The sequence below is a fragment of the Lethenteron reissneri genome, chromosome 32, assembly GCF_015708825.2.
Source record: "Lethenteron reissneri isolate LAM-NWPU_2019-01 chromosome 32, ASM1570882v1, whole genome shotgun sequence".
NCBI classification, from domain to species: domain Eukaryota; kingdom Metazoa; phylum Chordata; class Hyperoartia; order Petromyzontiformes; family Petromyzontidae; genus Lethenteron; species Lethenteron reissneri.
Window position 1 is genome coordinate 3,249,760 of NC_083810.1, and position 25,789 is coordinate 3,275,548.

The window sequence follows — 25,789 nt, forward strand, 5'->3', positions numbered from 1 at the left end:
ACCACAGCTAGTCGGGAAACACGCTCTATGGGTGACATACAGCATAGGGGGCAGAAGAGTCAGCATGGCAATATAGATATGCCCCCTAATGCATAGGGGCCAGGGGAGGCGGTAGTGTAGCTGTTAGCATGCTGCACTCCAAACCTGGTTGCTCGAGTTCGATTCCTACTAATGGCTAGATTATCTGAACCTGGGCCTCTCCTAGATCGACTCAGCCTGAAATTAGTACCTGGTGCGATGTGTAAACATTGCCACTGTGGAGACAAAGGTGACCGGGCGTGGTGCTGGCCACCCACCCCGTGTACCGTGCCGGCCTTCACAGGTGCTTGCTAACAGCACTTGCCACAACAGTCTGTTAAGGCTATACGGGGGATCTTTGTCTTTTAACTTCTTTCGCACCTTACGTAGCCAACCGTGCTAATCGGAGGTGTGGGGGAGACAAAAAGCAGTTCTCAAGAAATACGTTTTCAATTCAGATTTAAAAGTGGATAAGCTCCAGTGGCTTCCTAATATCGGAAGGAACAGCGTCCCAGACGGCCGCAGAAGCGCATCTGGAAGCGAACGATGCAGTGACCGACGTGTGCACTCACCGGATTCACGGCCAACAGACGTCCTCCCAGGGTGCCGACGTATGCGGCGCGTGGGATGAGGCTCACGCAGGGTGACGAGAACACGGAGCCCCCGCCACAGTGCAGCCGCCACACGCACGTCTCGTCCTGCGACACACGGCATTCCCGGGCGCCTGCGGTCAGTACGGCCCCATCGCACGCGAACGCGCTCATACGTGAAGGTGACGGTGTGAAAGGCATGTACCCTATGGCAGCCATAACCTTTGCGAATGCGTGATCATACATAGCCATGCAATGTCATAATTAATTACAAACTGGTATTGCTGTTTGGCTTCTATTGCATATGTTGAACGCCTGCTGTTATCTGCATGATTATCCTAAACTGTTTTGAGCCAAACGTGCACAAACATATTATCAACTTAGCCTTGACGTATAGTTGATAAGGTATTGTATTGTACTTATAAAAGGCCGAGACAGCAAACAACACTGAACCTGGCTGCCTTTACCTATTTTCGTCTGATGTTCATATACGGAGCACATTTCTCATTTAAGGCCAAGTCAATGTAGAAGCCCAGACCTGGTTCGGATACAAAATGACACTGGCATTGTCCAGGGCCACAGATTGAACCCAGATGTGCTGGGATCATAGCTTTCACTATGCTACCACTGCCCAAATATACACTGCATACAGAAATACGATACACTCACACACAAGATGGCTAGATCGCTCGGCGAGGCGAGTGTCTTGCCAGAGCAGTGACCTGGCACTGCTGGAATCCTGGGTTTCAAAGTGGGCAGCCATCCGTGATTTACATCAGGTTCTCAAGTGTAGTGAGACAATGAGCTCAGCGTGTCACCAATTCTCACAGACACACACAAAAGCTATCATTACATTCGTTCTTTCACAATAGCCAACCTTTTGTAGCTCTTTCCTGTGCATATGAAAGGTGTGTTCCAATGATATATAAATCGGCCTCATTAAGTTATTTCAGAAGTGGTTCTGCGATGCCATCATACTATAGCTGTTCTCTGACGCAGCAGTGATATGACAGTGATGGCACAACTGGAGATAAATGGGAGAAAAAAATATAAAATACTGTAAGTGTAAGGAGTACACCCTCCAAGTGATTAAATCTTGCAGAGCTAGACAAACTAAGAGACTTGAAACTGGTGGAGGCTGGGTGGCTCAAAGGTCAGAGGTCAGAGCACAGAGCTGATAGCGCCAAGATCCTGGGTTCGAATACAGGCAGCCATCTGCGATTACATCAGCTCACTAGACTTGCGATTCTCAAGTCTATTGAGCTGTTGGTCTCAGTCCGGTCACCAATGACGGCACTTAATTTGGCTAAAGTCAAGTTCTGAGAATTATCGTGTGACAATCATTACTTTCACATGTGCAGATGGACCTCAGAGGCTGCTCTGTGATAGCCTATTCCGTGGACCATTATCTAAACATGATGGTTTGCACTGCTGTACGAGAGATCCGATTGGATTCTTTATCTCATTATGTGACACTGATAGCACAACTGGGATAAACCTGTGGGGTGGGGGGGGGGAATATTAAAACATGTTATAAAAGACATGAAACTGGGGAATGCAGAAAAGAGCAGTGTGGCCAGTGGTGGGCAGAGCACCGAGGGACGGAGGGCGTAGAGCAGCTGGTCGTGGGAGCCGACGAGCAGAGCGCCGGAGACGGGGTCCAGGGCCGGGGAGCTCTTCACGGGGCCCCCCGTGCGGAAGGCCCACGCCACGGCGCCCGAGTCCGCTCGCAGCAGGTACACGCAGCCATCATAACATCCTGTGAGCGCACACGCCATTGAGCACTTGCCTCAACACTCGTCCACGTGCACGAGCCCACTTTCCAACACAGCGCTGTGCACACACCGGAGGCGTGGCGATTTGACTTGACGATTTTCCGTTCGAGCTCTGTAGCTTTAAATCATCTCGATTGAAAACGAATTTCTTGAAAACTGTTTTTTGTGCTTAGTTTGTTGCTCTTCTCCCACACCTTCAATTAGCACGGTTGACTACGTACGGTGCGAAAGAAATTCAACAAACATACCACGCGGATCCATTACTGCATTGAATCGCTAGATCGATTCATTCATGAGGCGGTGAATTGTTATATCCACGTTACACACAGCAACCGAGATTCAACAGATTCAACAGTACCTTTACTCTGCTCACTACTGCATCATTCACATCAGCTCTATTCACCTTCTAGATATGTAATATTTAAACTCCCATTAATTCAGACGGTTGCTGCAATGCTATTCTTTCGCACTGGCTAAACAGGCTACAATATACCTATCCTTACACTCCTTTCACTAGCTTCCTATTCACATGCACACGAACTTAAATATATCTGGGTATCCTGTACAGAGACTGGCCCCTGCCACAGGAGTGTGGAATTTCCATTCATAAAAGAGCATCGTAAATGAAAGCATTCAACGGCAATAACGTGCACAATGTCCCAATGCTTTGAGATTATCCATTCCACAGGGCACATCATGAAGTCAGCCCCAATTGTGGTACATGAGCTAAAACAGCAGAGCTTTAAAGTTTCCCCACTGCTCATCAAAATGATGATGATTAGTACTGAGCTCTACCAAGAGCGTCGTAAAGCCCGGCCGACACAGCATCATTAATTAAAGCGCTGCCATACTGGGCTGTCATGGGACAAATTGGTGTAAAACTGAGTGGAACATAGCAGATGGGATGTGGCACCCAAATAACGCTCGGTGGGAGCACAGGACGACCTTGAGATCCAGGCACGATGCTCTTCAAATAGCCACATTACTATTTGCCGCCCGGTTTTATTGCGCGTCATCACGGGGCTGCCCGTTTGGGTGAAGAAGAAGAGAGCGGCTGTGATGGTGGCGCATGCCTGTAATCTGGCATGGTGATGTCAAGGGTTGGTGGATCGCACAAATGTTGATAAATGCCCTTCCCATGGGCTTCGAGGAGCAACAATACCCTGGGGCTTGCCACGACAATGCAGTCCAGCAAATGTGGATTCCACTTGTTCCATCTGTATAGGATAGTGTTGTCCCCTCGCACGTGTGGGTTTTCTCCAGGTGCTCCGGTTTCCTCCCACACGTTAACACTCGTTAATTGGGTCATCTCAACAATTCTTCTTATTTTCCCAGGTAAGGCCTAATGAGCTATGTAGCTCTTTTTCAGAGCGACCTGGCCACAAATGATAACTCAACGAAGTGGTTTATCAAGTGGACATTTATAGCAGCCAAATACTCTCAACGAACGTTGATTCTAAATGTGGAGAGAAAAACCGGAGGGCCCGGAGAAAAATCCACGCGACCGCAGGGAAAACGTTCAAACTCGAAATATACAGGCTTCGTCAAGGCCAGGACCGAACCCACGACCTCCTTCATACCAGGCGAGGGAGATAACATCTCTCCCCCACCGCGACTTGTGAATGTTATTACCGAGCGCAACGAGCGTGCCGCACTGAGAGAGGCAGGCCGACGACTCGACGCGATCGGGCAGCTCGGCCGTCCAGAGCAGGCGGCCACCTGGCCACTCGGCGCAGAGCACGCGGCGCGAGTGGGAGCCCACGCACACCGCCACGGCCTGGGGCGGGACGCACGGCCCTCATGTGAGCGGCGCTGGAGCATGCACGCGCACGCGCACACTCGTTCATACATAACTAAGACGAAGATCCCCCCCCTCTGTATAGACTTAACAGACTGTTGCGGCAAAGTGCCGTTAGTGAGAAATTTACAAAGAGCAACACGGCATAAGACGGGGGTGGTGTGAATATCGGCCATGCCCAGCCGCCTTCGTCTCCAAAGTAGCGATGTTTGCACACCGCACAAGGTACTCATATAAAGCTGAGGTAACCTAGGGGAGGCTCAGGACTGAGTCTAATATTTCCTCACCGATGTCGGCCATGAGCAGGAATCGAACTCGGTTTGCCAGGTTTGTAGCAAAGTTCGCTAACACGACACTTCCAATCCCCTTACATATATACTGTACACACATGTACGCATATACTCGCACATACACTGAATATTCTTTCAATGCACTTGTGGATTTTCTCTAGAGACTCTAACCCTAGCCGGAAAAAAAATACTAGGACAAATGGAGGATTTTCATGGTAAATATTGCAATTGTCTACTCTGACCTGAGACACCACATGAAGGGCACTGGTTATAAAAATGGCAAGAAAATGAGTACAATTAGATAAATACTCTGGTGGGGGTCAGCACAGCTCTTGATTGCATGTAATTGAGGTAGCATTCACACCACTCCAGTTGCCCATTCACCACAACCAACAATACTCTGCTTACATCAGGCAATAACCATGCAGCATAGCTCCACTTTCTCTTCTGGGAGTGCAACTTCAAACGCGCACGCTCCCACAAAGATTTTATATGCTTCAAAATCCCACTAAATTAAAACCAGCAGCTAATGTTTAGCCTAAGCTTGTGGAATGAACCAACTAATCTGCATCTATCGGGATTTATTTGTTTGCCCATAAAGGCCTCATGAAATCTTGAGATGCTTTTTGCATCTTTTTGGGAAAAACCACATGAAGGTTCTATGTGAAACATAGAACCTTCATGATAGCCTTGAGTCGTAAGAACTGTGCAAATACCAAAATGTACTACATTATTCGTATTATTTAAAATGTGTGAAAACCAGACAGTTTGGAGATGAAAAATATGGTAAACAGGTAAAAAAATACCCACAGATAGCGAAAGTCGACTCTCCATCAGTGCAAGCCTCTTGTGGAAATGTAATGCGTCTATAACATGGGATTTAAATATAAACTGCAAGGAATTCAGGCGGATGGTACAGACGTTTGAGTGTACACCACTCAAACTCCAGTCAGAGAACAACCCGGCCCATCACCTTTCTGAGATGAATAAAAAAAATAGTAACACATTCTGGGAAATCAATAGTGGCCATCCTGTGGAAAAAACAGTGTCCACCATAACGTGGAATAGCCAAAATTTGCTGTCAATGAGTAGGAGTGTCACCCCAACGTTCATTGGAGCAGGGAGAGGCTTTAAAGTGACTGCCCTTGGCGTTTAGTTTGTTGTCTTTCCCCCGCACCTCTAATTAGCACAATTGACTATTTATGGTGCGAAAGAGTTCAACATACAGTACATACAAGGTGGCTGTACGAACGTGGCTGTGCACGAGCGTTGGGTGAGCTTTGTGGCCGCGCTCACCGTGCCACGCGCTCGCAGCATCAACAAAGGCGAGGCATCCACACACTTCCCCGTGTCGCACTTCCACAGCTCCCTCAGGATCACACCGCCTGTCCCCGTCACAACGGCTCTGTTACGAGTGCTCCCACAACCCGGCCATCCTGCGCTCGTGCTGCACGCTCGGCCATCCACCACGGTCACCCTGCTGCCCCTGCTCAGGGCCGCCACCATCTCATCCCTAGGGGGCGGCTCGCTCACAGCTTGTTGTGTTTGTGCACGGTGCGCCAGTCTCCCGATGTGGCGGCTGCTTGTGTGTTCAGATGGCATGACTGTGCGTTTGCCTTCAGGAGCTTCCTGCTCAGGAATATCCCCTTCTACCTTCCTCTTTAATATTTTACGTGGCTTTTTGCCACTATTCTCAGAGTTTGTGTTGGTAGAGTGCCCCGTGTTTTCAGCAATGCCGCTGCTGCTGTATTCCAAAAGGTGCTCGTCTGTGATATGGTCCCACGTAGCGCCCTCTCTATCCCCCAGCAGCCGGCCAAGCCTGTACAGCTCCCGGGCGCAGTAGCGAAGCGCCCAGCCAAAGGTGCGGTGCAGCAGCAGATCGGGCAGCCCGGGCAGGGAGGTGCCCAGACGCCGCTCCACATCCCCACTCAGGCGAACAACGCCAAGGGAATCGCCGCCCACGCGCAGGAACGTGGCCGTGAGGTCTGCCGCTTCCGCAGAAACTCCCCGGCCCAGGGCTTCCTTCGAAAGGGCACAAAAGCATTGAGGGCGAAAGCATTATACATTTAAGACAAACCAGCACAGAGGCAGAGATCTCCCAAGTGGTGCCGGCGAGCACCTGTTGAGGCCGGGACAGCACACAAGAGGGCGGGTGCAGCCAGCACGATGCCCAACCGCCTTTGTTTCCCTAGTGCTGGCATTTATGCACAGCAACCGGCACTTATTTAAGGTTGACTTGACCTGACACCATAGCCACTGATATAAGTTCAGGATGCTAATTGAACTCGGGTCACCGGTTTCACAGTGCATTGTGCAAACCACTGAACCAAAGCATCCCACCACCGCTCCCAACACTCACAACTCACACACACAGCAAAATACATGCAAAGGCAGGATGTGCATAGCTAAGCTTGTAAATATGTGTAGTGATGTTATACGGATCACTACGGCACTTTGTGCTGTGTGTGTGTGTTGTGGAGATAACTAGCAGGGTACAGTACCATGCACGTGACGGGCCGGGGTGAGGTATAGGGGCACGTGAGGACAAGTCTCCCCGGCTTGGGTTGAGCACGTGACGGGATGGGCGAACAGGTGCAAGGGAACTAGAATTGGCCAGATGAGCCGAGGGGAGGGGCGGCCGAGGGAGGAGCGGGGGCAGTGGGGGATAGAGGATATAAGGCAAGTCTCGAGCGAGGTTCGAGGCTGTTCGGTGGATAGAAGAATTCTGCTCGTCTGGGTCCATGCTCTCCGACATCGTGGGTCAACAGCACGAGGGCTGCTCTGACCAGAGATAGTTATCCCGTCCGAAGTGGGTCAACAGTATGTGGCTGCTCTGACAAAATATATAGTTATCCTGTGCGGAAAGTATAGGTGTACGTAGCCATCCGAAGTGAGTTAGGTGGTATAGTCCCGTGTGTAAAGGTGTAGCGTTGTATGAATAAAAGTTGTTGCCTCCAGACAGTGTGTCTGCAAATGATAACACTACATATGTATGAAAGCACTTACAAACTAGCACCAATCTCAGCCAAGTAAGAACAAGAATGAACTACTCAATTCTTACGGCGTAACGAACGTAATAAATACATAAAACCAGCTGAGTAGAGCTATGGCTAGCAAACACAAATCATTGTGAGAAATCAAGTGTCATCCCATGGAGTGACTGGCCCCTACCATAGTAATGTTGAATTTCCACCACTGACTCGGGACCGTAAATGGGGGATGAGTGCTATACTCCAGTTTTTGTAGGGTGATTACTTTTATTTTTTTTAATCAACATATATGCAGACAAGCAAAAGAGCATGGTCACCAAAACTAAACAGCATTCTATTTCAATACATATTCATGATAACAACACAAATTGCTTAAGTGCAGCACGTGCAGGCATAAATGTATTGGGCAGACCTCCAAACTCTTTGACAACCTATTTGTGGGGCACCACTGTGGTGAGATGTTAACTACCACGTCTAGCATGCACGACATTATGGGTTCGATCCCGACCATGACGCCTGTATATTGGGAATTTAGGTGTTCTCCCTGTGGTCGTGTGGATTTTGCTCCGAGTCCTCCGTTTTTTCCCTCCACATTTAAAAACGACATGCATTTAGAGTATTTGTCTCCAAAAAAATTCCATGTGATAAGCCAAAAAGTTGAGCTCTCATTTGTGGGCAGGTCGCTTCTGAAAAAGAGCTATATAGCTCAGTGGGCCTCACCTGGTAAAATAAAAATGGTTTAGTTTTAGAGTTTGGAATTCCTTTGTAATGCCGCCCTAAACCATGTTGCGCTGCAGATAATTATGCAGCACATTTGCAGGGTGGCTCCTAAAGAGACACCAGTGACATCCGTACCTGCCAACACGCCCAGAGGGTCCGTTTCAGCTGGTCTGGCTCCCATCGCTTTCCCACCCTTGAGATCTGTGCGTTTTCCACTTCGTACAGGGCCAGCAGCTCCGCAGACGACACTTTCCCTGCAGTCAATGCAAAAATTTGTGTCAATACAGCCAGGGCATCCATCAGCAGGTTCATGAAACATCCTAAACCCTCTTGAAAACTATACGGTTTAAAAAATTACACTCAAGTATCGATGGAATCTAAAGTAACTTCATATTACAGCGCAGAGGAGGCCCTGTATAAAGTCTTTGAGGCTCATTTCGTCACTCGTAAGACCAGGTTAACCCATTGTCCAACATTAACATATATAGCGCCACATAAGATAACTGCAATCACAATCTCAATTAAGCTTATTAAACAAGAAATAAACAACCTGCACTGACCAGCGTGGTAAAATTATGGTTGAACAACCCCCACATGACATGGCGCAGTAACTACTCAGGGTGGGGGAGGTTTTCGACCGTGCCGACACTGAGATGACTCATGGTCAGAACACCCATTGGTTAGAAATGCATGAGCGCCGGCCAATTAGGTGCGACTGAGCTCTGATAGGCTTAACTTGCAAATGTGGGGAAGTGGACTATCACTCGCAAGAGCAGCATTACCGACTTGCTCACGATTACTGGTGGGAGTTGGTGGAGTGCAATGTATTGTACAACAATGGGTGTTGTTGCACTGCCCTAAGGCTGAGTAGGTATCCCTTGACAGCACAGGTCATAGGAATACAGCTGAACACATGTAGCACTATGTAATCTCCTAGTTGGCAAAGTAAAGGGCATCGTGATAGTGAGATGTTAACTAGCTCGCCTGGTATACAGGAGGTCGTGGGTTCGATCCCGACCCTGACGCCTGTATATTCACATTTTGCATGTCTCTCTGGGTCCTCTGGTTTTTCCCTCTAAATTTAGAATCAACATGCTTTCAAAGTATTTGGCTGCTATAAATGTCCACATGGTAAGCCATTTCGTTGGGCAACCATTTGTGGCCAGGTCGCTTCTGAAAAAGAGCTAAATAGCTCAGTGGTCCTTACTTGGTAAAATAAAAAAATATATATATCGTAAAAAATAAAATGTTTAAACGTGACGTAAACCCATCTAACCCACGAAAATTCTAAAAAACTATGGGTGACCGCAGGACAGTCGTCCCACCCCGGCGCGTATGCCCCAGACCGTGTGAGGTGAGCGGCAGCGTGGAGATGAGCATCACGGAGTCGGGTCGTGCGTGGGAGGGGAGCAGCGAGGCAAGCTCCCGCATGATGCCCCCTCTCAGCACATCCTCCAACTCCCGCTCGCCGAGCTGCGGTTCACCCAGCCGCTCACTACAACGCTCGCCTGCAAACGCGTGCACAGTTGCGGCAGGGAGGTGGGGAGGGGGTGATAGAGGTCAGCACATCACCACAAAATCACATCGAGATTACATTTACCTTCAGCGTCAAGGCTGCTCTTGTTTCTCAGGCAAATATATTCCGCAGTTGTTTCACATTACGAGTCGAAGTTGCTCTTTGGTTTTACCCAATTCGGGGTTTTTGTTACGTTTTTTATCTGTCATCACCATAAGCCCCACTTGCAATTAGCATGGTTGGCTATGTACCGTGAGAAAAAAGTTAATCAACATATATGTATACATATGTATGTTATTCATAATCAACGTTTTTGGGTTTAGATCGCGTTTATTTATAAATGTGTCGTAACCCTCCACCACCCGACACGGCCAATCAGTAAAAAAGTGTCACGTTGACAAAGACAAATAGTTCACTGCTTTAGCCCACCGGTGTGTTGAAGCCACAACATTTACAATTTGAGTACGACGTTTCGCTGGTAATTGCAACCAGCATCATCGGGCAATTCACCATTCTGGCGCCATTCTGGCGAATTGCCCGATGATGCTGGTTGCAATTACCAGCGAAACGTCGTACTCAAATTGTAAATGTTGTGGCTTCAACACACCGGTGGGCTAAAGCAGTGAACTATTTGTCTTTGTCAACGTGACACTTTTTTACTGATTGGCCGTGTCGGGTGGTGGAGGGTTACGACACATTTATAAATAAACGTGATCTAAACCCAAAAACGTTGATTATGAATAACATTGGTCGCGAAAGCCTACGTGTTAAACATATGTATGTTGTTCAACTATGTATACATATGCATGTTGAACTTCTTTTTCGCACCGTATGAAACCAACCATGCTAATCGGAGGTGCAGGGGAAGGATAACAAATTAAACACAAAAAGTAGATCTAAATAAATACGTTTTCATACAAGACATTCTCTCTCAACTGTCGGAGAAACGTTTCAGCTTGCTGCCATTATTGGCCGTGGCTCTGCACAGTCGCAATCTACATCACTATTATATCAGGACACGATTGTGGCAATGGATTCTCATTTCGTTGCAATGAGGTCCACATACTTGGGATGTGTTCCGGAGTTTGGATTAATGGAAAGCTAGATATGCATATTTTATGATCCAAAAAAATGTTGAGTTGATAAGACAATGCAGTCTCACAAGAAGTGACATAACTGCTATTTTAACACAAGTGCCATCATGTTGCCTCATTGTTATAAAAATACTTTATATTACATACAAAATATTCTTTTCATTATGGAACCTTGCGTAAAAACAGCAATGATTCATATGTAAAGTTATTAAAATGTAAGGTTTCAAATCTGTCAATATAAACTAAAATTGGGCCTAAAATAAAAAAAAATCTGATATCTGAAAATATTTTATCTGAATGACATCCCTGAAACCATCCTATGTTAGATCATGGCTCTTGTCTTCACTGCCTTACCATCAGCAGATTTATCTACGCTATGGGTATTCTGTTTTCAAATCCACTTTTTTATACTTTTGTCCATTGAGGTTTTTTTTTCAACGTTATCAATCTGGGCTTCTTTGTGGATTTTGCATTGACCACAGCAATGATTTATCAATGCTGCAATTCTTCCTTCTTTATGAAATATCTGTGCTTGTTCACCACATTACTCAGAAGCCATTAATGTTTCCTAAAAGCATTCCACCCACCCTGGTTTACTTCCTTCATCAGCACCATTTCTCTTTTCACCGCAACCCATGATAGTTCCCATTCTGCAAAAGCGTGACGTTATAAATCTATATTTGTTGTTAGAGGGATTAATATTTGTTGTTAGAGGGTTTAAAGTACATTCGTATGACCTGAACATAATAAGTTATGAATGTAATCAATAAGGCATTTCATATCCAAAAGTCAAATGGAAGTGGTTTGTGTAAGGTTGAAAAACAAGCGTTCGTCTAGAGAAGGAGTGGGGAATCTTTTTTCTGCCAAGGGCCATTTGGATATTTATAACATCATTCGCGGGTCATACAAAATTATCAACTTAAAAATTAGCCCGTTATATTTGGTCAAACATTTCATTAACTCACCCCTAATGTGATGGCTGGAACTGCTTCTCTTTGGTGAGGCGTGTGATGTTAGCTGGTATTGATGATGTTGCTACTCGCAACTGCTTTTCCAGGTTTGCTCCTAGATTTATTGAATTTCGAGTCCCGCCTACGGTTGCCTTGGCAGGGCCAGACTAAATGATTTTGTGGGCCTTATACGGCCCACGGGCCGGACGTTCCCCACCCCTGGTCTAGAGTGTATGTAGCAGTGTGATTTATGGCAATGGATGAATAGTGTAATCTTCAATTCGTAGAATTTGAAATCAAATTAATTTTCATTGTGTAGAACCAAAAACAACTATAATAATTGCAACGTGTCTAGTCACATCTAAAATATATGAAAAACAATAGAATGCATACTTGCCATATTTATATTATGTTTATTATGAAAACCAAATTGTATTATAATGGAGCCATTAGACTAAGAGGCAATGAGTTGCCAATTAGAAGCACATTGGGTGCAGTAGTTAAAACAGATTTAAATGATTTCACTGTGGCTTCAACCATCCCTGTATCTCGCACAGCTGCAATCATCCATCCAGACTGCCCATCTCAGACTCAGTCCCCAATGATTGGTCTTGAAACAAAGTTATCATGCTTAATGCAAGGCCAAAACTGCCTCGGGTGGTTCCTTTCAATAAAGCTGTTGACCTTTTGCAATCTGTTCTGCAACACGAGCGGGACATTACAAACACGCAGCGCTCACTCCCCGCGCGCGTCCCCCGATTGCTCGACTGCTGGATGGTCCCCAAACGGTGGCGGCTTTTCATGATTGCAGCTGTGCTCCCCTGCCTGCAAATGCACCTGGCTCGCGGGGTGGAGGGGGCGAAGGGGATGGAGGGGGCAGAGTGCCGCGCGTGCGAGAGCCATCCCGCTGTGACCCAGATCGGCTGCCGGGGGACATGGCTGGAACCACGAACAGCAATAGCAGCGTCTGCCCGGGTGTCATGACGGCCGCACATGCCTCCACTGCCGCCAGGCATTCGGCCGTCTGTGCACAAACACCCGCGCACACGCGCACGCATGCACACACATGAGCAGACAAACAAAAACAAATATCCTTCGTCCGCATCTAGAGGCGGCTCGAGAAACTTCCCTAGGCAGCCACGGGGGGAAAGGTCTCTGAAATTTCAAGCTTTTAAAATCAGGCCCAAAATAAATAAATAAAGCATTAAATGTATTTTCTCTGGTATGCAGTAAAAGGGGGAGAGTGTGTTTGCCCCACATTACTTACCGCCCCCCCCCCCTCTCCTCCCACCCTGCCACCTCCCCAACCTTGGATCTGCCATGCCATTGACTTCGTCTCATATGATCTGGGGGTAAATGCTGTTAGTGAGCACTTATTAAGGGTGTGAGGGGGCCAGCACCATGCCCGGCCACCTTTGTCTCCACGGTACTGATGTTCACCAAACGTACCAAGTACTAATTTGAAACTGAGTTCAACCAGTGGAGGTCCAGAACAAGTCTAAATGCCACGTGTGTTTATAGTGCAATTCCCAACAGCCATGCCATCACACCCCACATACTGTACGCACAAACACACTAATAAAAAGTCGAAGAGCGGTATGCACAGACCGACACGTGCAATCACCTGTACGCACAAACACAGCACAGCAGTAAATACAAGCTCACACATACTCGTAGAGAGAAGCACATACACGGGCACATACAATGCAATTACACACACACACACTTGCATGCATGCCAGCCCCACGGATGTCTGTGACCATGGCTACTGGACATTATTGCCGTGAGGCCCAGTTATGCATGGGCAGTTAGCAAAATCAAGTTTGAAAAGACAAGGTCAGGTTGAATTACAATTATTATAGCTTCTGCCCAGGCACTGATATAATAATATTAATAGTGATAAGCCAAAGTTACGATGACGAATAGGACCAGGGCACGGGGTGCAAGCCAGCTGCAGCTCTTAAAGGTAATGTTAATTTAGACAAATGATACAAGTCCATAAAATGCTGTATGCCCTATACATTTTAATTTGCAGGCAATTTGTGCGGCTAAGGGAAAAATTGCATAGGCATGCGGCTCGTGTTATACAAGCTCACAAAATATAAAATGCGTGTGCAATATATGTAATAATATATATCATTTTAGAATCAATCTCATTTTATACGATTAGGTCTGTAGTGAATTTTGTTGTACTTCAGTTATCTACCATGCTAATGTTGGTGTCTGCAATGGTTCTATAACCTGTGAAGCCAAAGCTATGGAAAGAAATAATTCTCCTTGGCAAGTTTTCTACGTAAAAATTAAGATAGTTATTAATACATTCATTATCTTTACAAATCCTTCACATTTGTGTTGATGGAATAATGAAGGCAAGAGGACTAGGAGGAAGATAGTCTCAACACACGGCCCAGTGTGAGAATAACCCTCGTATGTCTGTGTCACGATTCACCCCAACTTCGTCTACAGCGATTCAGGGTCATGATTCAAAGATTATTATTTTTATTGTATTGTGGTATATTGTGAATGTAATGGCTTCTCGCAGCTGCAGAGGTCACATACAAACCCAAACACATCGACTCTTACGCATGCAAATCAACGCATGTCCCTTGACGTTACGAGTCGATATAAAGCGGCGGATCGTCGATGTGTCGTTACACCCTATTGGATGGCGACAGCAGAATAAACATTGCCGCCAGGGTCTCGCATCAGGGAAGGGTCCCTATCGGATATTAGCCATTGACCCGGGCCAACGTGGCCCATACCTGCTGCAAGAGCAATGGGTCCAGCTGTTGGCCGTGCCTCTTGACGAGTCCGTCCGACCGCCCCACGTAGTACACCAGGCGGCCGGCCACCCTGCCCACGTCTCCGGTGGCGCGCATGGTGCCAGGCACCAGCTCCGCCTCTCCGTCCAGCAGGCACGTCCGCCGCTCTCCACCTGGTCCCCATCGTTCATTTAGTAATTTATCAAAAAATGTTTATTAGTCATGGGGCAGAAAATGATGGCCTTCTCGCGGTCTTCCCAGTTGCTTATAAAACGCAGCGAATGTCATAATAACAGGTGACTGAGCAATGCTAATTGGTTAGAAAAAGCAACGGTCCCCAATGAGGGCCAAGGTAGCGTGAAGATCGATCGCACCATCACTGTGCATCATCCAGCGAAATGTGGAAGGGAATCTTGTGCATAATGCGACGACCTCGCCAAGGTGCCGAACACCACAATATGAATGCGAGTCGTAGTCTGTCTAGTTGAGGATAATTTGTAAAAAGTCTTAGCCTGTGGATTTCAAGTAGTAATGTTCATCTCAACTGAAGTACAGAAAATGTCCATTCTTATAAGACCAAAATTGACCATTATAAATAAATATTCTGATTATTGTTGGTATGAAGGGTGTACAATCTCTCGCCCCTCCTGCCCACAATTTTATCAGCTCAGTCAATCAGTTAACTTGGTAACCTTTTTATCAGCATACATAAACAATTCCCATGTTTGGTCTTCCTGATTGCACTGCTGTTTCTGAGAATGTTTTGATATTATCTTGGTCCGTGTCTTCCTTCAAACTCGTCAAGGTAAACAATTTGGTCTTTTGTGGGCAGTGGTAGTCATCGTCAACGTTGGTGTTTTTCTTCCACTCACTGTTGATTTATATATTTTTTTAAATCCTCTTTGTTAATAGTTATCTTATTCACTAATTTTGACCACAAAATAAACACCTAGCTTTGACTACTTAAAAGGTGTGCATTGCATGTGTAGTGGCATAGAATAGTAGTGTAACAGTATAGCGCTGGCTGCTGGCAGGGAAGGGGATCTGTGGCTTACGGCAGCCCTGACATCAGCAAGCCACGTGATACACCAGAGGGGGATCTAGGGGAAAGGTCACAGAAGGTGCACACCAATAACCCGCTCGTAGGTTCTAGAAAGGGGGCATGGCCGGGGGCAGAGCCAGGCCACGCTGACAGTATAAGAAGGGCCCCTGTAGGGGACCTTAGGGCTCAGGGCACTAATGCTCATATCAAATTCCTGAACCGGTGTAACTGAGACCCTGGGTTTGGATTTTTGTCAATCACTCGTGATATAAACCATGTTGGCAAGTGTAATGAGCTGGTATGTGCTTGCATATCAATTAAAACTTGAAAAAAAAGCATGAAACGACTGACTTTTAACACAATGGCTTTTATCCTAGGTCTGTGAACTTAAATCAAATGATAATTATAATCACTTGGCAGTCGCCTTTGGAATATGTCATCAAGGACAAGGTCAAGAGACACCTTTTAGGATTCACTGAAAGCACCTTACATGCACGCATGCAAAGAGTAAAGTTGGACTTATTAATAATTAGGTGAGAAACCTGAAGTCTCTTTTGCAAGAAAGGGCTTGGAGTATCAACTAAAAAAAGTATGGAGCAAAATATTAATTGTAAAATAGAAACAATTATATGTGAGAAAAAATATCTTAACAAAATAAAGAAAACAGCATGAGTAAGAACAAACATGACTCAGTGTTAAACTACGGTCCCTTCTCCATTGTTTCCTCATGAACACTGTGCTCCAATTACCAGTGAGGGAACCCGCACTTGATCGCTTTGACTTCAATATTTAAATGTTATCCCATCATTTTAATGAAAGACCCAAAAAAGTGATTGTTTTTTTACCTTAATTTCCAAATGAAACCTGCTGCAACAATGCATTGTTCATTTGATCATTCATAATACTGCACCTTTTACAGGATAACCACTAATACGGTGCCATATATCACAGTTGTCCCATTGGGACCCAGAGGAAGGTGGCACTTTTTTTTGTGCATAATAAGTTTGTTGCCCCCCCCCGCACCTCCCATTCGCACGGTTGGATACATACAGTGCAAAATAAGTTCAACATACAGGGACTCCTCTACTTACGAACATTCGAATCACGAACTTTCAGAGATATAAACAAACCTATCCATATGTCCAGTTTGGATCAAGAGTCGTAAGTTCAACCAAAGCACAATATGTGGTGGTGGTAGCATTTACACCTGCAGAACATGAAGAACCAGTGGCATCTACATCTACAGGAGATTGTACAACTTTTAAAGCCATGTTTAGTGTACATGCCGCACATGCTTGGAATCGACAGGAGTAAACAAACAAACCGACTTAGGAACAGACCTCTGGAACCTAACTTTTTCGTAAGTAGAGAAGTCCCTGGCCATACACACATCAGCATGTGAGTCTGCAACGGTGGGCCACTGTCACATAGTGCTTGCCGGCGAGCGCTGCACGTTAGTGTAAAGCCACGAAGGGGATTGACTCGTAGGAAATAAACTGATAATGAATCCAATCAGGCTGGGGGATGATTACATCTTAACAATGCTCACCTGATTGGGAGGAGAGGGCATTCGGTACCCTGGGTGTGCCTGGGGTAATTGGCTCAGCTGCTGCTCTATAAGAGGCCCTATAGAAGCAAGAGAGATGATGGGAGGAAGATATGGCTGTGGATTGCATAAGCTGATTGATGATGATTTTGCTAATGTTCGCTGATAGTGCTATAAACATCTTTTGTCAGTGATTAATCATCAGCCATGATCTATCCCCTGCTGAATGATGGCCTCCCCAAGCTTTTGCCAACACGTACCGTCCTTGAAGCTGCGTCCCCTCCTTTGGCTACAACTCTGAGGATAAGTCTCCACTCCCGACTATCATTGATGCTCGCAATGTGTTCTGACCAAGCCCACTTGATTTTCTTAACAAATTATGTCTAAAACCCTCTAGAATCCACGTGCTCCTCTTTCTGTCGGAAGTAATCCAAGCACGCACCTCCCCATGCATCTTTAAGAACTTTTCAGTGGTCACACGTAATTTACACTGATTAAAATCGTTATTCTTTAGGCGTAAAGGTGTAGTTTATCAATAGAAAATTCTGGTTTACAAAAACACTCTAAATCTATTCTCACCAGTGTCGATTTTATACCCTCATTTTAAGCTGCTTTCAGTAAACTGTCGCAGGTATAAATACTCTGTTTTCCAACTGTGCCCCTCTAATTTGCTGATCCCGTGCACCTACTGGACATGTGAAAATCGAGCTTCATTGCTCATCAGATTCCTCCTCCTGCAGTCTAAATAGATATTCTAATTCTGAAAATGACTTATTTAAATTGTGACGTATGAAACCTCATGCTCTTCATCTGAAAAAGTGTTTTATTCCTAGAATATCATTGTTTTTGTCACCGAAACCTGCATATTATTGGTTCCATATATCTCTTTAAGGGTTACTACCATTTGTGAATGGCAAATCATCCATCTCCTTTGTGGTGCGCGTTTGTGCTCCCATTGCTTGCTCGGTCTTCAATCATCATGCGATGTGTTCAGGTTGATTCTCCCCCCCTAATAATAATCAGGTTTCTGTAGAGTAAAATTTTTTCAGCATTTTCACCTCATTTCATATATCCCCTCTTCCTCGATATGTGTTCAATGGTTTCAGGCAATTTCTTCTCTGCTTTTTAAACCTTAGCTCCTCATCACCACTTTCTAAACACGATCCATTACTATGCTCGTCACTGCATCATAAAAGGTGACAAGATCCGTGTCATCAGTTTGCTCCTCGGTGCATTTCAATATATTGCTTTAGTATAAAATTGGCTACCTCCTGATTTAAATGTTCATGTTAACTATCTTGGTTTTGCCTGCAGTAAGTTTTTGCCTCACTTTGGTGACGGTGAAGTGCAACCTGCATCACGCCAGCCTGTGATTACTTCCTGTTGGGTTTTTTTTACTTAAACACCTGGCAAACTTGGGTTTGGCTATGAAACTCAAGTCACATCTCATGTATAACTCCACCTCCTAGAGTCCTTGTTTGCAGGTGTCCGTGATTTGCACGTTCTCTGCTGGTTGTGAACTCTAGCTCTCCTCTTACCATCACTCGCCAGTCATCCTCTTGTCTCTGCAACATTAAACTATTTTTGCGAGGAAATAAAAGTATTTCATGATGATGTCGGGATGCCTTTTACCATTATTTAGATGTTTGTAAATTAAATTATACATCTTCCATCAGGAGGAGGCTGCAAGGTGGGCCAAGGCAGTCTCTCTTGCCAAACAGGGACAGTGGACTCGATGGGACAGTGTGGAGAAGAGGAAGATCAGCTGGAAGGATCTGTGGGCCATGGAAGCGAGGCGGTTGAGCTTTTCCATCAGAGCAACATATGACGTCCTTCCAACACCAGTTAATCTTCACCAATGGTATGGTGAAGATCCGGACTGTGCCCTCTGTTCCATGCCAGCCAACCTCAGGCATATTCTCACAGGATGTAAAACAAGCCTCACCCAAGGACGCTACACTTGGCGTCACAACCAAGTCCTTAAAAACCTTGCGTCCGCCCTGGAGGACAAGCGAGCTGCCACCAACTCCCTACCACCCCCAGCAGCATCACACCCCTTACGGACGACCTTTGTCCGCGAAGGGGCTAAACCACCGAAGAGCGGCTCTACATCAATACAGCGAGACCAGCTGCGCTTGGCCCGCGACTGGAAAATGCTAGCTGACATTGGCCGGCAACTTGTGTTTCCTCCGGAGATCGCAACCACCACCCTAAGACCTGATATGGTGCTCTGGTCCCGTTCGCTCAAGAAGGTCTTCATCATTGAGCTCACAGTACCCTGGGAGGACTCAGTAGATGAGGCTTATGAGCGAAAACATCTGCGCTATGCCGATCTAGCTGCCGAAGCACGGCATCATGGCTGGAACACAGAAGTCCGACCAGTGGAGGTGGGCTGCAGAGGTTTTGTGGCAACATCTACAACCAGACTGCTTAGAGACCTGGGAATTAAGGGCCAGAGCCAGCGTTCGGCAATCAGAGCTGTATCGGAGGCGGCAGAAGGCAGCAGTCAGTGGCTCTGGATGAAGAGGAAAGACCCCAGCTGGTCCCCAAAGTGAGAGGGCCAGGAGGTATGCAGTCAACAATACTTGACTCAGGGAGGAGGACGCCCCTGCCATGTATAGTCCCATGGGATGTTGGCTATCAACAACAAGGCAACTCCTATGACTAATTGGGAATGGGACGCAAGCGTAGAATTGATCACCCTGTCGCTGCCCGCCTTTGGGGAGGGTGTATAGTATGAAAGGCCGAAACACCCTAGGAACCAAAGGTTCACTACTGACGATGCGCTCCCCAAATTTCACCTGGCTCACTGTTCATGAACTCTTGGAAGTGCTTGCACAAAGGATAGTAACATCTCATCCTGTGTTCTTTGGAATCTTCAAGGCTTGCTGTTTGAGCATATTACATTATTTTAATTTGCAAAGCCTTTATGTATGTAAGCTCTATGACTATGTAACACGATGAAAGAACAAAAATAAGTGTTAAGACATTGTCATGTTAAAGTGGATTTTAATATAGCATGTAAAAAGAATTACAAGAATAGCTCCCTATCCAAATGTCCCCATTGTGAATATAAAACCAAATTGGCTATTCAGAATGTGCTCTCAAAACTACCAAGGAGTGACTTTACAAGGTTAACCGAGAGCTTGTATGCTCTTTTACCAACGGGGAAGCCCTAAAAGTGTCAATCAAATCAATAAAATAACTCTATTGTACTGCATATGGTCAATAAAAAAATGAAATGTCTTCTGTATGACCGTGATGACTCAAGCGACAGCAGTAAATGTTACAGACAAGTTGAAAAAGCCACGGTATAATAAATCTGTTTGAAGGTCATTCACAGCATAAATCAAAGATAATTATAATTTATAATAGAGTACATTGGTATTTGTGTCATTCATAATGGGGGAAAGGTAATAACTAAGTGCTACGTTCCGTATTGTCTGCAGTAGTTTCACAGTAAGGGGTAAAATTGCGATGTTGATGTGTGTAATTCATCTTTAGTAATTTGGGGGTAAGTTTTCAAATTTGGCAATTTTTTAAAATGTACTCTGAAAATTATTTCATGGGGATTACACACAGTAGCAGCAATCATCAGCCCTCACTGGCAGATGAATGCCTTGCTCACAGGCCAGGTGCTGAGTCACCTTGTGCTGCACAGGGACAGCTGCCACTGCTCTTCGAATTGTTCCAGATAAGGCACTTTGACTTGCAGATCCATTTAAGCGACACTATATAAATACAACTAGCTGTACTACCCGGCTTCGCCCGGGACTTGTATCCACCACGGCCGGCCGCCTTTGTCTCCCCAGTGGCGATGTTAATACGCCACACCAGTTACTCGTTTGAGGTTGAGTCGACCTAGGGGAGGTTCAAATAATCGTCACCGGTGGTGGCCGTGAGCGGGAATCGAACTCGGTTCGCCGGGTTTGTAGCGCAGCGTAGCGTTAAGCACTACACCCACCACTCCTCACACACCACACACGCACAGACACACACACAGACACACACACAGACACACGCAGACACACACAGACAGAGACACACACACACAGACAGCACGCTAACCACTACACTACCGCTCCCCACACACCACACACGCACACACACAGACACACACACAGACACACACACACAGACACACACACACAGACACAGACAGCACGCTAAGCACTACACTACCGTTCCCCCTACACAACACACGCGCGCGCGTCCATAGGTACACATACACGCGCTTGCTGCAGACACATACGACTTTCAGGGTGCGTACGGCAGTAACCGACTGAAATAATAAAGCGGCAATGCTGCGCGAGGAACGCCTTAGACCTGCAAGACATTTGTGTAATGCGAGTGTAAACGGACAAACACATACAAACACATACACACACATACACACAAACACATACACACACATACATACACACAGACACACACAAACACACACATACATACACACAAACACATACACAATACACACACACATACATGCAGACACACAGACAGACACATAACACACATACATACACACACATACATACACAGAAACACATACACACACATACATAGACACACACATACATACACACAAACACATGCACACACGTACATACACACATACATACAGACACGCAGACATACACATAAACACATAAAAAAAAACCCACATACATACACACACACATACAAACACACAAACACATACACACATACATACACACATACATACAGACACACAGACATACACATAAACACAGACACACATACACACAGAAATACACATAAACACATACACACATACACATGACCCGGCTTCGCCCGGGACTTGGATCCACGATGCCCGGCCGCCTTTGTCTCCCCAGTGACGATGTTCACACACGACAGCAGTTACGCGTTTGAGGCTGAGTGGACCTAGGGGAGGGCCAGGTCCGTTTCAAATAATCGTCAGCGGTGGTGGGCGTGAGTTGGAATCGAACTGGAGTCGCTCAACCAGCTTAATGACTATTTGTACAAAGAACATATAAAGAATGGATTATAATAAGCAGGCTACAGTCGACATTATAGACTGCCAGTACACGCAGTCAGCTTCATAAGCAGGCTAGAGTGTACATGATAGAGTGGCAGTACGCTCACCGAGCTTAATAAGCAGGCTACAGTCTACATGCTAGACTGGCAGTACGCTGACCCAGCTTAATGACTATTTGTACAGTGAACATTTAAGTAATCGATTGTTGGCGCGTTGGGTTTAAAAGTAATATTAATTGCACACATTGTGGTGGGGGTGGAGTGAACAGTAGGAAAAACTTTGATGAATTTACCTCAGAGTGGCGTGGTGGGTGTCGAGGCCTAGTAGCGTGCAGAGCCTGCGGCCTCGCCAAAATTGTCCACCCGGCAGAGGCAGGGTACGGGTGGCGTGCCTTCCCCCCCCCCCTCAGCGCTCCAACAATACTGTGTAATGGCTATTATTTAATTTTTTACGGAGCCTATGAAAGTGGCGAAGGCGTGGCTAGCCCTTGGCAGGGGCAACCGCCGTCCAATGAAACTGCAGCCCTTGGCGAAGGCGTCGCTAGCCGTTGCCAGGTCCAATGAAAGCGGCGAAGGCGTCGCTAGCCGTTGCCAGGGGCAACCGCCGTCCAATGAAAGTGCGTATGGTCCGAAATCCACACACACACAGACAGACATCCACGATTTTATATATATATAGATGCTTAGTGTTAATTAAATAATGAATTGACGATTGTACAAAAAGTGTGTCGGTCAGGTTATTCCTGTAACTAAAACCAAGTGTGCTTACCTTAAAAACAGCCAGAAGAAGTAATGTAACATCTGTCTTGCAAACGCACTGCTGATTCCTTTAACTCACCTCAAGAGCTTACATTGTATAGTGGGCTTTTTTTCTTCATGCAATTCTATTTTGGAACGGATGGTAACAAAGGTGGGTAATTTAATATGCATTAGGCTTTGTGGCCGGGGGAATATTATGGTTATGAATGAGCAGATAAAGACATGCCAGATGGGCTGAAGGACCCTCTTGACTTCAGTGAACGAACCAAAAGTAAGACTGGAATATGAATGTGTAAATGCAAGTTCTCATCCATTTGTCGCGAGTACCTCCGCATAGACAAGTATTTAATAATGGCATAACGTATTCTCCCAATTATAAAACGCATTATTTTCAGCAATATTTTAGCATCAAGTGTTGGGGATGCATCTCATAATGTGGAGAGTAGATTGTCTTTTCAAAGATGTGTTTTCATTGAATTGTTCAAAATCGCCATCCAGCAGCGAATTAATAATCATATTCCAGAAGACCTCTCTCGTCATTTCAAAGCAGATAATTCATCGTGATCTTTCGGAAGACTGCTCTCCATCGTACTGTATTCTCCCAATTATAATCTACACTTTTTTTTTCAAAATGACCCCAAAGTTTGGGATACGTCGGAGTCTCTAGTGCATCATTATCCGGAGAATATAATAGTACATCTCTGTCAGCAGTGTGAACGTACTGCTCAGCTGTCCCGAGTACTCACCAATGTATATCTGCCCTTGCCCATGGTGCAGAACCTGCCCCGCCCCATCCCTCACCTCCACACGGGTGCCCAGCAGGGGTTTGCCAACAGGGACGGCGCACTGCTCACACCTAAAAAATGGAGAGATGGAGATCGCCTCGTCAGCCCGATTGGGCTACTGGGACACGTGCTACTTGGTATGGTCATTATAGGACGCTGACTGGCAAGCAGCCAGCACTATGGCCTGCCACCTATGATTTTCTAAAAGTTATGAACTCCACCTTTACATTTCGAGCATTAACAATCCCCAGGCAACATATTACGACCATTACTCTTGTAAGCAGGAGCTCCTTATATCAAAAGGAAAAGATTGCTGGGTTTAGAGACTTGAGGGCAAGTGCTGCTAATGAGCACATGCTTAGAATAGTCACACAAGGAAGAGGTGGTGTGGCCTGAACCACACCTTCGCCGCCTGTCTTCTCCCCTGTGCCGATGTTCACACTCTACACCAGTTACCCATGTAAGGCTGATAGATAAATTGGATTCTTACGACAAGTTCAGAGCTAGGGCACAATGGACTGCAATTTTTGCTCTCCTGCCAAATGTCAAATTCCTAATGCAGTAGCCTGCTGGATCTGCAATTGAAGCTGAATAATAAAGGCTTAGTGATGTAGTAAAATCAAGAAGCAGAGATTAGTGAGATATGCGATGATGGGAGAGATGCATCGAGACACCGGAATATAAAGTAGATACATGTATTCATTAGAGATAGGACAATATGTGCATAAGATATGGAAAAGTTATGTATTCAAGAGACAAAAGAAAGTACAGATATATTCATAATACTGTATATAGTATAACGCTTGTAGATGCATTCCGGAGAAGTAGAAGAGAAGGGAGAGATTTGTATTCAGGTAAAAGATCAAGAGGTTAGCAAGGTAGGCAGCGGAGTGGCACCCTGAGGTGCGTTGACCAAGGGAAGACATAACAGCCAGACTGTGGGATACTCCAGGAGATACCTTGGCGGTATCATCTTTGCAAAAACTGCAGCAAATAGAGGAAATTAGGAATCTGGCACATTGTGTTGGCATCAATGGCCTTGCTGCCTCCGTATATACATGTATACGGCGGCTGCTAGCCCCATCAACGAGTATCTCCCGGGACCCCAACACCCGTGGGCGTTCTTACGTATGAAGTCGTGCATACCCCGGAAGCAGGTGCTGTGTCGGGATTTCGTGGCACGTGGCCCAGCATGACACCTCAGTGATGCCGTACAGGTTGAAGAGTCGCGTGCCGTTGCCGATCGACTTCCAGGTGCGCAGCGCGGACAGCGGCGGAAACGGCTCCCCGCCCAGCGCCAACACCCGCAGCGGGGACGCGGACGCCAGCACTACATCACGCAGCACGGCCACCCCGAACCGCCGCAGCAAAGTCGGTGTAGCCTGAAAAACACACCGTCACGCTGTTGCCATGCGACCACACACGGGTGATGGTGGGAAACATGGAACGCTGCACCTGGGTCAGTGTGGTCTGCTCACCCGCATATACTTTGGTGTGGCACATGCGGCTCGTAGCGGTGAGGCACACGGACCACAACTGTAGGGTCACCGTGACCGCAGCATAAGTAATTGTGGCATTAAGACTGAACAATCATCTGCCTTAACCAATGCGATAATTAACCCTTGGTCCTACTACACTACTGTGGGTGCCATGAGCATTAACGTGGGTAGGTAACCAGCAGTCGGTGACCAGAGGAACGACATTCAACCTCGGAGGTCATGTGTTGACTACGCAACAAGTACAGGATGTAACCGAATGAAGTAGGAGATTACAATATACAATGGTATCAATGGAAATGGTCAGACCTCCTGACCCTATGTATATATAACGATATTATTGCGTTGCCGTTAGTGAGCACATATTGGCTGTCACTGCATACCGTACTCTGATACCACGAACAAAGTATATATGTATGTTAAACTTATTTGTGAATCGGAGGTGTGGGGGAAGGATGAAACAAACTACACACAAAAAGCAGTTATAAAGAAATTAGATTTGAATATAAATTTAAAAGTGCATAGCTCCAGTGGCTTCCTAATATCAGAAGGAAGAGCGTTCCCAAACGGCCACAGAAGCACATCTGCGATGCAGTTACCGACTTTGTATGATGGCCAGCCAAAAGCCGCTGCGAG

The 25,789-nt window shown here is 46.1% G+C and overlaps 1 protein-coding gene across 2 annotated transcripts in view; it reads right to left on the reverse strand.

Moving 5' to 3' along the window:
* AASDH (aminoadipate-semialdehyde dehydrogenase) overlaps nt 1-25,789 on the reverse strand; it is a 41,314-nt gene that overhangs the window by 2,061 nt on the left and 13,464 nt on the right. For both annotated transcript variants that reach the window (XM_061563735.1, XM_061563736.1), the window contains 10 exons: nt 24,804-25,039; nt 23,619-23,728; nt 14,504-14,676; nt 12,579-12,765; nt 9,528-9,689; nt 8,317-8,435; nt 5,768-6,493; nt 4,016-4,160; nt 2,204-2,367; nt 591-716 (listed from right to left, as the gene is read on the reverse strand). In XM_061563735.1, coding sequence (XP_061419719.1) covers nt 591-716; nt 2,204-2,367; nt 4,016-4,160; nt 5,768-6,493; nt 8,317-8,435; nt 9,528-9,689; nt 12,579-12,765; nt 14,504-14,676; nt 23,619-23,728; nt 24,804-25,039 — 2,148 coding nt within the window. The remainder of the gene's footprint in view (nt 1-590; nt 717-2,203; nt 2,368-4,015; nt 4,161-5,767; nt 6,494-8,316; nt 8,436-9,527; nt 9,690-12,578; nt 12,766-14,503; nt 14,677-23,618; nt 23,729-24,803; nt 25,040-25,789) is intronic.